Source organism: Pseudophryne corroboree, chromosome 6 (assembly GCF_028390025.1).
Source record: "Pseudophryne corroboree isolate aPseCor3 chromosome 6, aPseCor3.hap2, whole genome shotgun sequence".
NCBI lineage: Eukaryota > Metazoa > Chordata > Amphibia > Anura > Myobatrachidae > Pseudophryne > Pseudophryne corroboree.
The window spans coordinates 797,055,435-797,072,855 of record NC_086449.1 but is presented as its reverse complement, the minus strand read 5'-3'; the positions used below and the strand labels follow the sequence as shown (position 1 = coordinate 797,072,855).

At 47.6% G+C, this 17,421-nt stretch overlaps 1 protein-coding gene across 2 annotated transcripts in view; it reads right to left on the bottom strand.

Annotated features, from left to right (window-relative positions):
- Nucleotides 1-17,421, bottom strand: part of SMC1B (structural maintenance of chromosomes 1B) — a 619,466-nt gene that overhangs the window by 551,900 nt on the left and 50,145 nt on the right. For both annotated transcript variants that reach the window (XM_063928898.1, XM_063928897.1), the window contains exon 2: nucleotides 7,761-7,949. In XM_063928898.1, the coding sequence (XP_063784968.1) occupies nucleotides 7,761-7,949 (189 nt within the window). The remainder of the gene's footprint in view (nucleotides 1-7,760; nucleotides 7,950-17,421) is intronic.

Here is a 17,421-nt window from a genome sequence, read left to right as displayed (position 1 = left end):
CACACACAGGGAATGCTCTGATAAGAGGACAGGACCCCACTAGCCCTTTGGGGAGACAGAGGGAGAGTATGCCAGCACACACCAGAGCGCTATATATATGTTGGGATAACACTATACAGAGTGTTTTTCCCCTTATAGCTGCTGTTTATATTATACTGCACCTAATTAGTGCCCCCCCCCCTCTTGTTTTACCCTTTTCTGTAGTGCAGGACTGCAGGGGAGAGTCAGGGAGACGTCCTTCCAGCGGAGCTGTGAGGGAAAATGGCGCCAGTGTGCTGAGGAGATAGGCTCCGCACCCTTCTCGGCGGACTTTTCTCCCGCTTTTTTTAGGAATCTGGCAGGGGTTAATATACATCCATATAGCCCTGGGGGTTATATGTGATGTATTTTAGCCAGCCAAGGTGTTCATATTGCTGCTCAGGGCGCCCCCCCCCCAGCGCCCTGCACCCATCAGTGACCGGAGCGTGTGGTGTGCATGAGGAGCAATGGCGCACAGCTGCAGTGCTGTGCGCTACCTTGGTGAAGACTGATGTCTTCTGCCGCCGATTTTCCGGACTTCTTCTTGCTTCTGACTCTGTAAGGGGGCCGGCGGCGCGGCTCTGGGACCGGACTCCGAGGCTGGGCCTGTGTTCGGTCCCTCTGGAGCTAATGGTGTCCAGTAGCCTAAGAAGCCCAAGCTGGCTGCAAGCAGGCAGGTTCGCTTCTTCTCCCTTTAGTCCCTCGATGCAGTGAGCCTGTTGCCAGCAGGTCTCACTGAAAATAAAAAACCTAAAACTAACTTTTCCTAAGAAGTTCAGGAGAGCCCCCTAGATTGCACCCAGCTCGGTCGGGCACAAAAATCTAACTGAGGCTTGGAGGAGGGTCATAGGGGGAGGAGCCAGTGCACACCAGGTAGTCCTAAAGCTTTTCTTTTGTGCCCAGTCTCCTGCGGATCCGCTATTCCCCATGGTCCTTACGGAGTTCCTAGCATCCACTAGGACGTCAGAGAAAGAGGCTTGAATAAAAACCCCGCCCTTGGGACCAGGACTATGACCTGGTCTTGACATAATTTTTGGATTGCCGCTGTTACTGCTTCTCTCTCTGGCGGAGAAGCTGGCAAGGTCGATGTCACGATCCGGGTATCTGGACGCCATTACCTGCCTTTCAGATGTCTCCTGAGGCTCGCTCAGCGTTCCAAGGCCGGATCTCATCTGTGTCCACACACTGCACATTCCTCCTGTCACGCTGAGATGCTGTCACAGCGGCGCCATGTTTGAATCCTGCATGGCGTCTCCCGTTCTCCGCGGCCTCCGCCGCCGCTCCTGTGTTATAGGTGCAGGTTGTCAGTGTGGTGTTCCATGCCTGCCGCGGCCTCCGTTGTCATCCACGAGTATCAGCATACATTTTTCAGTCTGGCGTCTCCTGTCCTCTGCGGCCGGCGCCGCCATTGCAGTTATGTTTCCACATGGTTTCCTAAACCAGTTTTCCTTCCAAGTTCTAACATGGGCGCAGCCATGTTGGATTCAATCACATGCTTCAGTTCCTCCAATCCACTGCCTGGAAATCTGCATAATTGCCCAGCCAATACCTGCATTGCTGCAGGTATAAGTATCCTGTGCCTGGGCCAGCAAATGGTCAGTACTTTGTCATACCTTGTTCCAGTCTCTCTCCTGTGGTTGTGTTTCCAGGTTCCAGCTCCTGCCTCCAGCATCCACCAAAGAGACCCGCACCTGCCTACCATCCTGCGGTGCAGCCTGACTCTGCAGTCCTCCGTGGCTGATCCAGTTTCCAGCTTCCAGCTATTTCATCTGCTTCCAGCAGTATCCACTACCACCGGTAATCATCCTTCAACTCCTCTGTTTCCACGCTACCTAGCATCTTACTATATTTACTCCGTGTTTCATCACCTGGCTGGTTCCACCCAGCATTCATTCAGTGACTTTATCATCTGGCTGATTCCATTCCGCATCCACTCCGTGTCTTACCACCTGGCTGGTTACATCCAGCAATTACAACAGCTGATTCAAGTTACCAACTTCATCTGTTCCATCTACTGGCATGTTCCTTGGATATCTTCACTACTACAGCCAGGCCTGGTAAGGTTATTCCATCTAAGGACTGTAACAGCTGTTCTTACCTACCAGTGTCCTGTGTAACCATTTCATGGTCAGAGTGCTCCAGGAATCATATTATTTATCATTGCCATTATTTACCTTGAATGCTGTTTGTTTACACGGAGTCTGTTAATAAACTTTTATTTTGACTTTTACCTGGTTGTCATGGTCACACCTTCGGGTTTCCTTTTAACACTTACATGTCCAGGGGTCTGATTAAACCTCCCCGGTTTAAGTTCCTCTCAGCCCCTACAACTGAGGCTTTCTCCTGTCAGCCAAAACCCTCAGTTGTGACAGTCGATTTGAAAAATCGGCATGGGGGAACGTCTTGAAACTCTAGTTTGTATCCCTGGGATACTATTTGCAACACCCAGGAGTCTAGGCCAGACAGAATCCATTCCTTGCTGAAGAGTTTGAGACGTGCCCCCACCCGAGCGGCCTCCCGCAAGGGAGTTCCAGCGTCATGCTGGGGATTTGGCAGAATTAGGGGTAGACGTTTGCTCTTGGGAACCTGGAGCCGCTGTGGGCTTCTTTCCCTACCTGCAAAGAAGGGGGAACCTCTCGTCTTTTTGTATTTATTGGGCCGAAAGGACTGCATTTGCGGGTGATAGGTCTTTTTTGCCGGTGCAGGCGCAGAGGGCAAAAATGTTGACTTACCTGCGGTAGCCGCTGAAACTAACGCATCCAGGCCATCGCCAAATAAGGCCTCACCTTTATATGGGAGAGCCTCCATGTTTCTTTTGGAATCTGCATCCGCGTTCCACTGGCGAATCCATAACGCCCGCCTAGCCGATACTGCCATGGTAGCAGCTTGTGAACTCGAAAGTCCAATATCCTTCATTGCTTCCAGCATGTAGGCGGCAGCGTCCTTGATATTCCCTAACTTAAGGAGTATCTCATCTTTATCAATCATATCAATTTCTGATTACATGCTTTCTGACCATTTTTCAATAGCGCGACTCACCCATGCGCAGGCAATAGTGGGCCTGAGCAGTGTACCATTGGTAACATAAATGGATTTCAATGTCGTTTCCATTTTGCGGTCTGCCGGCTCTTTAAGAGAAGCCGTGCCAGGAGCAGGGAGAATTACCTTCTTTGTCAACCTGGAAAGTGCACTGTCTAACACAGGGGGTGACACCCATTTTTCCTGTCTTCAACCGGGAAAGGATAAGCTATGTGAATCCTTTTGGGAATACGAAATCTTTTATCAGGATTCACCCACATCCCTTCAAACAGAGCATTTAGTTCTTTGGATTTCTTTTCCTTACATATATAAGCTTGCTCCTGAGGTACAGGAGTGCTTTCCGTAACCTTCAACACGTCCCTTATAACCACAATCATATATTGTATACTTTTTGCCAATTTATGATCTCTCTCTCTGGATTCACTATTGTCGACACAAGAATCAGAATCCGTGTCGGTATCAGTGTTTACAACATTTGCAAATGGTCTCTTATGTGACCCAGAGGGGCAGCCCGCATAAGGAATAACAGCATCCTGAAAAATCACTTCCACAGATTTTCTCCAGCATGCAGCCTTAGATTCAGACTTATCCAATCTACGGTTAATCAGATGCATACTGTCACGTAGCTCTTTCACCCATGCAGGCTCTTGGTGTGCCGGTAGCACCACCACATTACAACTCTGTGTCCCTAAAATGGCTTCCTCCGGGGATGATCTCCCTGCCTCAGACATGCCTCACACGTGTACACCACACTCACAGACACACTGGGACTTATTTTGGGGACAGACCCACAGTAAAATCTGTCAGAGGGACACAGGATAGGAGCAGCCAGTTCACAAACCCAGCGCCAGTATTGCCTGTGAACACAGTATGTCCACAGCCCAAAAGCGCTTTTAAATAGTAATCTACACTATCAAATGCACCACAATCGCTGTGTCCCCCCTTTATAGCACCCTGTACTTGTCAGAAGTGGAGGAGAGGACCAGCGTGTTCTCTGCAGACTGAGGAGAGAAAATGGCGCTGAGTAGTGTGCTGGCTGCCTGAGGAAGAAGCTTGCCCCCACAATGGCGCGTCCTTACACTCAGTATATTGACTTATTTATACTGGGGGTGGTAGGGCTGTGCCAGCAGCATCTTATGCCCCCTTTTAGCCAGTTTGAGGTATTTTTCTTGCTGCCCAGGGCCCCCCCCCCCCCCCCCCCGCAGTGCCTGTGTGTGTGGGCAGCAACGGCGCGCTGCGCTCCCGCCAGCCGCTCTGCACCTCAGCGTCACTTGCTTGACTGAAGATCAATTTTCTCATACTCACATGTCTTCTGACTTTTGGCTATGTGAGGGGGGTAACGGCGTGCTGTGGGAGTGAGCATCTAGACACGGCTAGCGTTCAGTTCCCTTCAGGAGCTAATGGTGTCCTGTCAGCCAGAAGCAGAGCCATGAAACTCTGAGGTAGTTGGTTCTGCTTCTGCCCCCTCAGTCCCAAGAAGCAGGGAGTCTGATGCCAGCAGATCTCCTTGAAAATAAAAAACCTAACATAAGTCTTTTCAGAGAAACTCAGTAGAGCTCCTCAGAGTGCATCCAGTCGAACTGGGCACATTTCTAAAACTGAGGTCTGGAGGAGGGGCATAGAGGGAGAAGCCAGTTCACACCCAATGAAAAGTCTTTAGAGTGCCCATGTCTCCTGCGGATCCCATCTATACCCCATGGTCTTGATGTCGTCCCCAGCATCCTCTAGGACGTATGAGAAATTTAAAGTGCACTGGCTCCTATGGACCCCGTCTATACCCCATCATACTAGATCCACCCCAATATCCCTTATGGATACTAGAGAAAAATTGAAAAGTCTGAAGGGTTCACAAACGTTCAAGCACCACTGTACACTAGTTAACAGCTTGTCAAAATGATGGAACAACATAACAGTAATGTCAGTAGCTGTGAGCCCCTGAATGGGGCAACACTTGAATTGCTCCGCCAGGCGCCATCTAGTGTCCACTGGAACACAAAACACTTGAATCCCCCCATACAGGTTAGGAGCAGCATTAGCCTTTTATTATATAGGATATAGAGACAGAGCGAGAGAGAGGTCTTAAATCATGTCTATTGTTGTTAGTGTACAGTGGCTGTGTATTTTGGTCTGTGGAATTGTAATTATTAGCAAAGTTTAAATATTTTTTTATTGCTGTTTGAGATGGTTCACTGCTAGTTATAATTTTGATTACAACTTATTAGCACTCCTTGTATATATATGAGTCTTACTAATTCTTCAGATCACAGATCTAATCATTTTATTATTTTGAATTCCTGAAGTCCTTTCTCCCGATCTGCACCTAACTTTTGCTCTATGTTGTTTATTTACCCTGCCTTTGGGTAAAGGCGGGGGCACTATGCTGCCCTCCATAAAGGGCAGAAGACTGCTGGTAAAGGTGGGGGCACTATTCTACCCACCACGAAGGGCAGAAGACTTCTGGTAAAGGTAAACCTCACCTTTACCAGCAGTGTGAAAGGACTGAAACAGGACCTCTGTGACTTTGGCAAATGACCTAACAGTAAGGAACTCTTCACAAAGGTTACATGGATAATGATCAGCTCCTCTCCAGCTCCAATAAGACATCATCTGAACAAGGCCATGACTCCAGAGTCTTCTTACACTCCAAACCTACCACCTGTGCAAAAGGCATCTATCTGCGCAAAGACTGTAACTTTGAACAAGTATAAAAAGTTACAATAAAACATTTTACAGGCTTAGACATGGAATGAATCCCTTTATCAATCGTAACAGATATCACGAGACAACAAGACAGCTACAAAATACACAGAACGGGAAAATTAACCCTGCAACTGCAGATAAAAAACCTTTACTTCCTGCTGTTGGCTATACAGGAGAGGAAGATCAGGAGTTATCAGCACTGTGTGTGTTTTGGCAAACTTTAGTCCTTGAAGCAAACTCTGGTAAGGTGGAACCTCGATGGTTGCCACTCCCCCTATGGCCAAGCACATCAGCTACTGTTTTAGGATTACCCCTTTCTGGCCTACCTGCTCATAACGTGGACAACCATCATCCAGGCTGCCCCCAACTGAACCTCCTTACTAGCAAACTGAAGACTCTGCACTCAATACATGGCCAGACCAGTGGTGGCTTATCTGAAAATTCCCCTGGTGCTCCTGGGCCTGCATCAATTAACCTCAATGCTTCAATTAGCCTCCAAGAAGAGGCTATTCAATTGCAGCCCACAAGCTGCACTTAACACAGATTTCTGCTCACACCCTCATGAGGCTTGAACAGAAATCCGCAGTAAGGCTTTCTGCCCTCTTTGCAGTCGCAGCAAACATGGTAACCCATAGTTCTATGAGTTAGTAACCCAGAATCTATGAGTAAGTGCGCGTTAGACATGTATTTACTTTGCAAGCAAAGGGGCTTGTAATTGAATATCTCCGGTGTAATAGTCCAAGGCTCAAAGCCCTTCTCCTCACAAGCCTACTTGAATGCAGTCCAGCGACGATGGCTGAGAGGCTTCTCTGAGCAGCGGGAGGAGCAGCAACAGTATGAATTCATTTAAAATGCGTTAGTCCTAATGGAAAATCTATTTCCCCATGGTCCAGCGTCCCCCAATAGCTTGATAAGAGAAACTGTAAATTACAATAAAAGGTAACAAAAAGGTGGTTGATGTGATTTACCAATTGCACCATGACAGGATAAACTTTATCACATCTTTCATAGATTATTTACAGCAAATAAAAGTTGTCTGCAGTTGCAAGCCTTCCACGGAACACTACAATACTGTTAAAAATAAATGTATCAATAGTTAATGCAGGGCTGGATAAATCCCAGGAGCCAGGCAGCCAAGACACCAGGAAAAACGACTGCGGCTAGCTACATTTATGCAGGGGCCAATAGATGCCCATTTTCTATGGCTCCTTAAATTGTGGCAAGTTGATTTGATTGGCTCATACATTATTTGTTCTCATAATTCTTAATACAGAAAATTTCGCTATTTTATAGTTTACTCACACAATGAAGTATGATGCATGCTCGCTGCTATAAAATTCAGTGGCAATACATCCCGCCCCCTCAGTTATAATCCTGAGACCCCCTTTTCCCTGTGTAGTAGAACCAGGTTATTTTCCTCACCTGCTTTCTGCGCACTGAAATTGCTCTCAAAACGCTGCATACAGCAAAGTAACCCTCTTCCTCTATTTGTGGAGATGCCAGAAGTCCTTTTATAAAGAAAATCACCCAGTTGGGGATTAAATCACCTGATCGGGACCTGCGGAGATGCATAGCCAGCACTCTCTTTCAGCATGTTTTGTACAACAGCCTCTATCCCATCAAATTAACCTTAACGATTTTTTTCTAATTAGTGACTGAAATCCTGTTAGAACTTGAGTTAGATTAGCATTGCCTCCCACTGCTTACATCTTACTAAAATATGTGAGATTTTAGTGGCATTTCACTGTTTTGCGGTTTAGAAATAGGTGACTTTATTTAATCTAACAATCCACAAACTCACTAGTAGGTTTTGCCATAACAGGTTGGAAAGAATAGCATACTAGATGCATTTGCCTTACATAGTAAGTACTGTGCTGTGAAGTTTCCCATACAGGTATTTTAGCACTATTTATTTTATTTTTTTATTTTACATGAGAAATAACCTGAATAAAACAGCAAAAGAACCAGACAATAAGAACATCATTGTTACATTTTCTTCATACCTACAATAATCCTGGAAAAAGTTGTTTCCTCCCCATCCTCCTCACAATAGACCAAGTGCACACTGGCAGTGGAAGAGACCGGTCTCCCTATATTTGCTCCATGAATAAGTTCTCGAAGACTTTTAACTCTTAAGTTAGTTGTTTTCTCACCCATTACAAAACTAAACGCATCCATCAAGTTTGATTTTCCTTTACAGAATAAAGATAATTGTATCAGCATTGGAGTTTCAAATGATCTTTTAAAAGGCAATTAATACAGGGAAAGCAATTAAAAGCATTTATATATATATTTATTTTTTATAAAACACGTGTGTCTTCCTGTTAGGGTTCCCGACATTCTAAATGAATAAGCCATGGCTACTTCTTGGTGTAACTGTTGTGTTCATGGTAAATCCAGCATGCAAAACAATTACACCACAGACATCAGTAGTCACTAGTTCAGACATAGGGATAGATTTACTAACGAAGGGGTTGTCAAATACGCAGATCATCGGCTTGTTAAGCATTTATTCCTACTGACGATTTAAAACTATCAGATAAAGCTTTGACTGCCCTCTCACTAGTAAATCTACCCCAAAGTATACACAGAAGTTCAAATGCAGATGAGTACAAATAAAGGTTGCGTTTCAAGGGCAAATAAAAACCACTGGGGGTAAACAGCCTTAAAGTATAACCAATGAAAAATGTTGATTTAATTATTTAGCACTTGAGTCTCTGATGAAATTGCCAAGTCCAATGAAACACATTAGACTGCTGCTTTTGACGACTCCATTTTATAGGCTGCAAGTGACTACCTCACTAAATGTGGGTACACAAGACGGCTGATCGGGGTGACCTCTCCTGATAACCCGTCCTGTGTGTCACCAGCATGACCCCGTCAGCTTGTGCAAGCAGCCTACACACAGTCAAAAGGTCGACATGTAAAAGGTAAGCAGTTCAAAAGGTTGACACAAGTTCTTTATTTGATTTTCATCTTTCAAAACTTTTTTATACTTTACCATCCACATGGACTACAATTGGGAACAGTACCCTGCCCAAAGCATAGCGAGCGAAGCGAGGCATGCGAGGGGATGTGGTACACTAACGGGGCTTGTTTATGGCAGAAAAGTGAAACTAATGCATGCCTACCATTAGTGGTAGATGGTAGACCTATTGACTGTAGACCTTTTTAGTGTAGATCTAATAATCCACACCCATTCAACATGCAGCACTCCCACTTCTGTGGAACATGTACCAGCATGCCTTGTCACAGTTTTGCTATTAGGGCATACTAATACTGTGGCAGGACAGGCTGGGATGTGTAGTTCCACAGCAGGTGAGAGGCCACGATTTACATGAACCGGACTGTCCCTCCATGGATACCATTGATGCATAAACTTTACCAGACCGTTCTTTGGGAATAAGCTTTGGAGCCTTTAGCAGGGTATTTTCCCAGGGATACTCTGATTCCAACACCTTTTCCGTAGACTGTATCATATGTCACTCAGCAGACACTTTTTAAATCAGGGCTCAACAAATCCCAGGGGCCAAGTCGCTATGGCCCCTAGATTTTGCTGCCTGGCTACCAGATTATGGAGGAAGCAATTCCTCTTCAGCCCCAGCAGTGTTTCATGGGCGTTCCTGTATTGCGACAGACATTTCATGCACGGGAATGCGTGTGTTGAGTGTCCGTCCTGGCGTGTGCTGACTGCTGACTCCAAACTCCGGCCGCATAGAGCTTTCCGATAAGAGGGTCTGTGAGTGGCCGGGGATTGCGGCTTTGGAGGGGGTATTGATGTAGCCACAAGGCGGGGAGGATTGTTTGCACAGGGGATGGGGGGTGGTGGCTGCGGAGGGCCAGTTTGCATGGGGGTACCCCCTTAGTTGTGTGGCCGTGGGGGGTTTGGGGGAAGCTTCTCAGTAATGTGGCTGCAGGGGGTATGGGGGGGTTTCCTGGGGGAAGGTGGATTTTAGTTAGTTATTTTTTTTTTTTTTTGGGGGGGGGGGGGTTTGGGGGACGGTGGTCTGGCTCCTACACTTTCATCCTGGCTCCTTGTTTCATTTTGTGTACCAATTAAACTAGTGTATTTTGATAATAATAAGAATTTACTTACCGATAATTCTATTTCTCGTAGTCCGTAGTGGATGCTGGGAACTCCGTAAGGACCATGGGGAATAGCGGCTCCGCAGGAGACTGGGCACAAAAGTAAAGCTTTAGGACTACCTGGTGTGCACTGGCTCCTCCCCCCATGACCCTCCTCCAAGCCTCAGTTAGGATACTGTGCCCGGACGAGCGTACACAATAAGGAAGGATTTTGAATCCCGGGTAAGACTCATACCAGCAACACCAGTCACACCGTACAACTTGTGATCTGAACCCAGTTAACAGCATGATAACAGAGAAGCCTCTGGAAAGATGGCTCACAACAACAATAACCCGATTTAGTTAACAATAACTATGTACAAGTATTGCAGACAATCCGCACTTGGGATGGGCGCCCAGCATCCACTACGGACTACGAGAAATAGAATTATCGGTAAGTAAATTCTTATTTTCTCTGAAGTCCTAGTGGATGCTGGGAACTCCGTAAGGACCATGGGGATTATACCAAAGCTCCCAAACGGGCGGGAGAGTGCGGATGACTCTGCAGCACCGAATGAGAGAACTCCAGGTCCTCCTCAGCCAGAGTATCAAATTTGTAGAATTTAGCAAACGTGTTTGCCCCTGACCAAGTAGCTGCTCGGCAAAGTTGTAAAGCCGAGACCCCTCGGGCAGCCGCCCAAGATGAGCCCCCTTCCTTGTGGAATGGGCTTTTACAGATTTTGGCTGTGGCAGGCCTGCCACAGAATGTGCAAGCTGAATTGTACTACAAATCCAACGAGCAATAGTCTGCTTAGAAGCAGGAGCACCCAGCTTGTTGGGTGCATACAGGATAAACAGCGAGTCAGATTTTTTGACTCCAGCCGTCCTGGAAACATATATTTTCAGGGCCCTGACAACGTCCAGCAACTTGGAGTCCTCCAAGTCCCTAGTAGCCGCAGGTACCACAATAGGCTGGTTCAGGTGAAACGCTGAAACCACCTTAGGGAGAAATTGTGGACGAGTCCTCAATTCTGCCCTGTCCGTATGAAAAATCAGGTAAGGGCTTTTATAAGATAAAGCCGCCAATTCTTACACGCGCCTGGCCGAAGCCAGGGCCAACAGCATGACCACTTTCCATGTGAGATATTTCAAATCAACAGATTTAAGCGGTTCAAACCAATGTGATTTTAGGAACCCCAAAACTACATTGAGATCCCAAGGTGCCACTGGAGGCACAAAAGGAGGCTGTATATGCAGCACCCCCTTGACAACGTCTGAACTTCAGGAACTGAAGCCAGTTCTTTCTGGAAGAAAATCGACAGGGCCGAAATCTGAACCTTAATGGATCCTAATTTTAGGCCCATAGACACTCCTGTTTGCAGGAAATGCAGGAATCGACCCAGTTGAAATTCCTCCGTTGGGGCCTTCCTGGCCTCGCACCACGCAACATATTTCCGCCAAATGCGGTGATAATGTTTTGCGGTCACATCCTTCCTGGCTTTGATCAGGGTAGGAATGACTTCTTCCGGAATGCCTTTTTCCTTCAGGATCCGGCGTTCAACCGCCATGCCGTCAAACGCAGCCGCGGTAAGTCTTGGAATAGACAGGGTCCTTGCTGGAGCAGGTCCCTTCTTAGAGGCAGAGGCCACGGGTCCTCTGTGAGCATCTCTTGAAGTTCCGGGTACCAAGTCCTTCTTGGCCAATCCGGAGCCACGAGTATAGTTCTTACTCCTCTCCGTCTTATAATTCTCAGTACCTTGGGTATGAGAGGCAGAGGAGGGAAACACATACACTGACTGGTACACCCATGGTGTTACCAGAGCGTCCACAGCTATTGCCTGAGGGTCCCTTGACCTGGCGCAATACCTGTCCAATTTTTTGTTGAGGCGGGACGCCATCATGTCCACCTTTGGTTTTTTCCAACGGTTTACAATCATGTAGAAGACTTCTGGGTGAAGTCCCCACTCTCCCGGGTGGAGGTCGTGCCTGCTGAGGAAGTCTGCTTCCCAGTTGTCCACTCCCGGAATGAACACTGCTGACAGTGCTATCACATGATTTTCCGCCCAGCGAAGAATCCTTGCAGCTTCTGCCATTGCCCTCCTGCTTCTTGTGCCGCCCTGTCTGTTCACGAGGGCGACTGCCGTGATGTTGTCCGACTGGATCAGCACCGGCTGACCTTGAAGCAGAGGTCTTGCTTGGCTTAGGGCATTGTAAATGGCCCTCAGCTCCAGGATATTTATGTGAAGTGATGTCTCCAGGCTTGACCACAAGCCCTGGAAATTTCTTCCCTGTGTGACTGCTCCCCAGCCTCGCAGGCTGGCATCCGTGGTCACCAGGACCCAGTCCTGAATGCCGAATCTGCGGCCCTCTAGAAGATGAGCACTCTGCAACCACCACAGGAGAGACACCCTTGTCTTTGGTGACAGGGTTATCCGCTGATGCATCTGAAGATGCGATCCGGACCATTTGTCCAGCAGGTCCCACTGGAAAGTTCTTGCGTGGAATCTGCCGAAAGGGATTGCTTCGTAGGAAGCCACCATTTTTCCCAGGACCCTTGTGCATTGATGCACTGACACTTGGCCTGGTTTTAGGAGGTTTCTGACTAGTTCGGATAACTCCCTGGCTTTCTCCTCCGGGAGAAACACCTTTTTCTGGACTGTGTCCAGGATCATCCCTAGGAATAGAAGACGTGTCGTCGGGATCAGCTGCGATTTTGGAATATTGAGAATCCAACTGTGCTGCCGCAACACTACTTGAGATAGTGCTACCCCGACTACCAATTGTTCCCTGGATCTTGCCCTTATCAGGAGATCATCCAAGTACGGGATAACTAAAACTCCCTTCCTTCGAAGGAGTATCATCATTTCGGCCATTACCTTGGTAAAGACCCGGGGTGCCGTGGACAAACCAAACGGCAGCGTCTGAAACTGATAGTGACAGTTCTGTACCACAAACCTGAGGTATCCTTGGTGAGAAGGGTAAATTGGGACATGGAGGTAAGCCTCCTTGATGTCCAAAGACACCATATAATCCCCTTCTTCCAAGTTCGCAATCACCGCTCTGAGTGACTCCATCTTGAATTTGAACCTGTGTATGTAAGTGTTCAAGGATTTCAGATTTAAAATAGGTCTCACCGAGCCGTCCGGCTTCGGTACCACAAACAGCGTGGAATAATACCCCTGTCCCTGTTGCAGGAGGGGTATCTTGATTATCACCTGCTGGGAATACAGCTTGTGAATGGCTTCCAATACCGCCTCCCTGTCGGAGGGAGACGTCGGTAAAGCAGACTTTAGGGGAGTGCCTGAGTCCGCTTGTAAAGCCCCAGCGTCATGCTGAGGACTTGGCAGAAACGGGAGAGGGCTTCTGTTCCTGGGAACTGGCTGTTTGCTGCAGCCTTTTTCCTCTCCCTCTGCCACGGGGCAGAAATGAGGAGCCTTTTGCCCGCTTGCCCTTATGGGGCCGAAAGGACTGCGCCTGATAATACGGCGTCTTCTTATGTTGAGAGGCTACCTGGGGTAAAAATGTGGATTTCCCAGCAGTTGCCGTGGCCACCAGGTCTGAAAGACCTACCCCAAATAACGCCTCCCCTTTGTAAGGCAATACTTCCATATGCCTTTTGGAATCAGCATCACCTGACCACTGCCTCGTCCATAACCCTCTTCTGGCAGAAATGGACAGCGCACTTACTCTTGATGCCAGTCGGCAAATATCCCTCTGTGCATCCCGCATATATAGAAATGCATCTTTCAAATGCTCTATAGTCAGTAATATACTGTCCCTATCCAGGGTATCAATATTGTCAGTCAGGGAATCCGACCAAGCCACCCCAGCACTGCACATCCAGGCTGAGGCGATTGCTGGTCGCAGTATAACACCCGTGTGAGTGTATATACATTTTAGGATATTCTCCTGCTTTCTGTCAGCAGGTTCCTTAAGGGCGGCCCTATCAGGAGACGGTAGTGCCACCTGTTTTGACAAACGTGTGAGCGCTTTATCCACCTTAGGGGGTGTTTCCCAACGTGCCCTATCCTCTGGCGGGAAGGGGTATGATGCTAATAACCTTTTAGGAATTATCAGTTTTTTATCGGGGGAAACCCACGCTTCATCACACACTTCATTTAATTCCTCAGATGCAGGAAAAACTACAGGCAGTTTTTTCTCACCAAACATAATACCCTTTTTAGTGGTACTTGTATTATCAGAAATATGTAAAACATTTTTCATAGCATCAATCATGTAACGTGTGGCCCTACTGGAAGTCACATTCGTCTCTTCATCGTCGACACTGGAGTCAGTATCCGTGTCGGCGTCTGTATCTGCCATCTGAGGTAACGGGCGTTTTAGAGCCCCTGATGGCTTTTGAGACGCCTAGACAGGCACGAGCTGAGTAGCCGGCTGTCTCATGTCATCATCACGTAATTCCTTCCATAAGCTCAGCCACTCAGGTGTCGACTCCCTAGGGGGTGACATCTCCATTACAGGCAATTGCTCCGCCTCCACACCATTTTCCTCCTCATACATGTCGACACAATCGTACCGACACACAGCATACACACAGGGAATGCTCTGATAGAGGACAGGACCCCACTAGCCCTTTGGGGAGACAGAGGGAGAGTATGCCAGCACACACCAGAGCGCTATATATATACAGGGATAACCTTATAGAAGTGTTTTTCCCCTTATAGCTGCTGTTTTATTTATACTGCGCCTAATTAGTGCCCCCCTCTCTTGTTTTACCCTTTTCTGTAGTGCAGGACTGCAGGGGAGAGTCAGGGAGACGTCCTTCCAGCGAAGCTGTGAGGGAAAATGGCGCCCGTGTGCTGAGGAGATAGGCTCCGCCCCCTTCTCGGCTGACTTTTCTCCCGCTTTTTGCTGTATTCTGGTAGGGGTTAAAATACATCCATATAGCCCTGGGGGTTATATGTGATGTATTTTCGCCAGCCAAGGTGTTTCTATTGCTGCTCAGGGCGCCCCCCCCCCAGCGCCCTGCACCCTCAGTGACCGGAGTGTGAGGTGTGCCTGAGGAGCAATGGCGCACAGCTGCAGTGCTGTGCGCTACCTTGGTGAAGACTGATGTCTTCTGCCGCCGATTTTCCGGACCTCTTCTTGCTTCTGGCTCTGTAAGGGGGCCGGCGGCGCGGCTCTGGGACCGGACTCCGAGGCTGGGCCTGTGTTCGGTCCCTCTGGAGCTAATGGTGTCCAGTAGCCAAGAAGCCCAAGCTGGCTGCAAGCAGGCAGGTTCGCTTCTTCTCCCCTTAGTCCCTCGATGCAGTGAGCCTGTTGCCAGCAGGTCTCACTGAAAATAAAAAACCTAAAACTAAACTTTTACTAAGAAACTCAGGAGAGCCTCCAAGAATGCACCCTTCTCGGCCGGGCACAAAAATCTAACTGAGGCTTGGAGGAGGGTCATGGGGGGAGGAGCCAGTGCACACCAGGTAGTCCTAAAGCTTTACTTTTGTGCCCAGTCTCCTGCGTTGCCGCTATTCCCCATGGTCCTTACGGAGTTCCCAGCATCCACTAGGACGTCAGAGAAATGATGTATATTTGATGCTTAATGGTTTCATTATACATAAAAATGTCTTGTTCGCAAGATTAGATACTACTCTTTTGCAGACTTTGTACTTGTTCAATTAATACGCCACAAACTCTGTATTTGCAATGTTTGCAACTTTCTTGTATTCAAAGTATATTTTGTGTCTTACAAAACCAATAAAAACAGTTTAAACGAAAAAATAAACAGAAAAATAAACCGGTGTCCTACGTCACACCAACGCTGCGCTCGCCACGCTGCAGGCACGGTGGTGCGCAACGCCATTTATTCTCCCTCCAGGGGTGTCGTGGACAACCCAAGAGGGAGAATAGTTGTCGGTATCCCGGTGGTCGGGATCCCAGCGCCGGTATGCTGAGCGCCGGGATATCAAATGCCTCCCAATATAAACTAGTATATTAATACCTTTATGTGGAAATGTATTATTTCTAGCTTTCACAAGTGCTGTTTATTAACATGTTCTATTAATCAAAAGAACTACCCATTAGAAAGCAGTCAGGAGACTTGGTGCACTTAAGCATCTTCCAAAAGGCAGAGGCCCCATAACCCTGAACTGTGCCATTCTAGAACTTGGTAGAAGGCTTTATATCGTATAATGTAAATCGTTGTCATATTTTACTGTGATGTTATGTGAAACAATAGCTCAGTCCTTATTCATGATAATTTGAGCACTTTATATAAAAGTTAATGGGCTCATTTTCAGTTGGACATATTTACTGTTAACATACTGTATGTAGAAAAAGACCTACACAAAAGAGTGCAGGCTATCTGTTAAGTAGCGAGGATGATCAAATAGTATTTACTCAACACACATTTGGCTAAGCTGATGACAGATTTGTGTTCACATAAAGGGGGTCATTCCGAGTTGATCGCTCGCTGGATAGTTTTAGCAGCCGTGCAAACGCTATGCCGCCGCCCACTGGGGAGTGTATTTTAGCTTAGCAGAAGTGTGAACGCATGTGCAGCCGAGCTCTGCAAAAACAGTTTGTGCAGTTTCAGAGTAGCTCTGAACCTACTCAGCGCTTGCAATCACTTCAGCCTATTCCTGTCCGGATTTGACGTCATACACCCGTCCAGCGAACGTCCAGCCACGCCTGCGTTTTTTCAGACACGCCAGCGTTTTTGCAAACACTCCCTGAAAACGGTCAGTTGACACCCAGAAACGCCCCCTTCCTGTCAATCTTCTTGCGGCCGTCAGTGCGACTGAAAACTTTGCTACAACCTGTGCACAACCACAACGGGCTTTGTACCCGTACGATGCACTTTCGCATTGCGGAGCATACGCATGCACAGAAATGCCCATTTTTAGCCTGATCACTGCGCTGTGAACAACGGCAGCTAGCGATCCACTCGGAATGACCCCCAAAGACTGATGGGTTATAGGATGGATCTGTCAAGGGATGTGTGATACCCAGGTGGTGCATGCATGGTTTTACAAAGAAAATCATGGGAGTAACTATTGCGCTCTTCTCACTGACACGCATTAGGGCAACATGGTTGTCATGGTAAAAGACGAACGTCAAGGAAAGCAGATCAGAAGGATGCCTTGGTACATCTGTATTGTGGCCATGAGTGTTGTATTATTCGACTTGACTTAAAATAGCATAAAATGTATCTGTAGTATACCCTCATAGTTATAAAGTATATTAGCTGTAAATGTATATAAAGATAACATTGTGACAGCGGGATCCAGTCATGTGACCGGCGCTCGGGATCCCAGCGGTCACCATGCCGACGTCGGGATCCCGAGCGTTCACAAGTCCTACAGTCGGCATGCAGACTAACAGGGACTATTCCCACTCGTGGGTGTCCACAACACCAATAGAGTGGGAATAGAACCTGTGGCGAGTCATCGAGCCCACATCGTGGCGAGCCCGCAAGGGGACTCTTTGCTCTCTCCCCGCTGCCTGCATTCTGGCGAGCAGGATGCCGCTGTCGGGATATGGACAGCTGGAATCCCGCCCGCCGGTAAATCACACTGAATCGCCTTATAACAGACAGGAAACGCGTTCTTTATGACAGATCGATCTCTGATAAAAAAAAAACCTGGG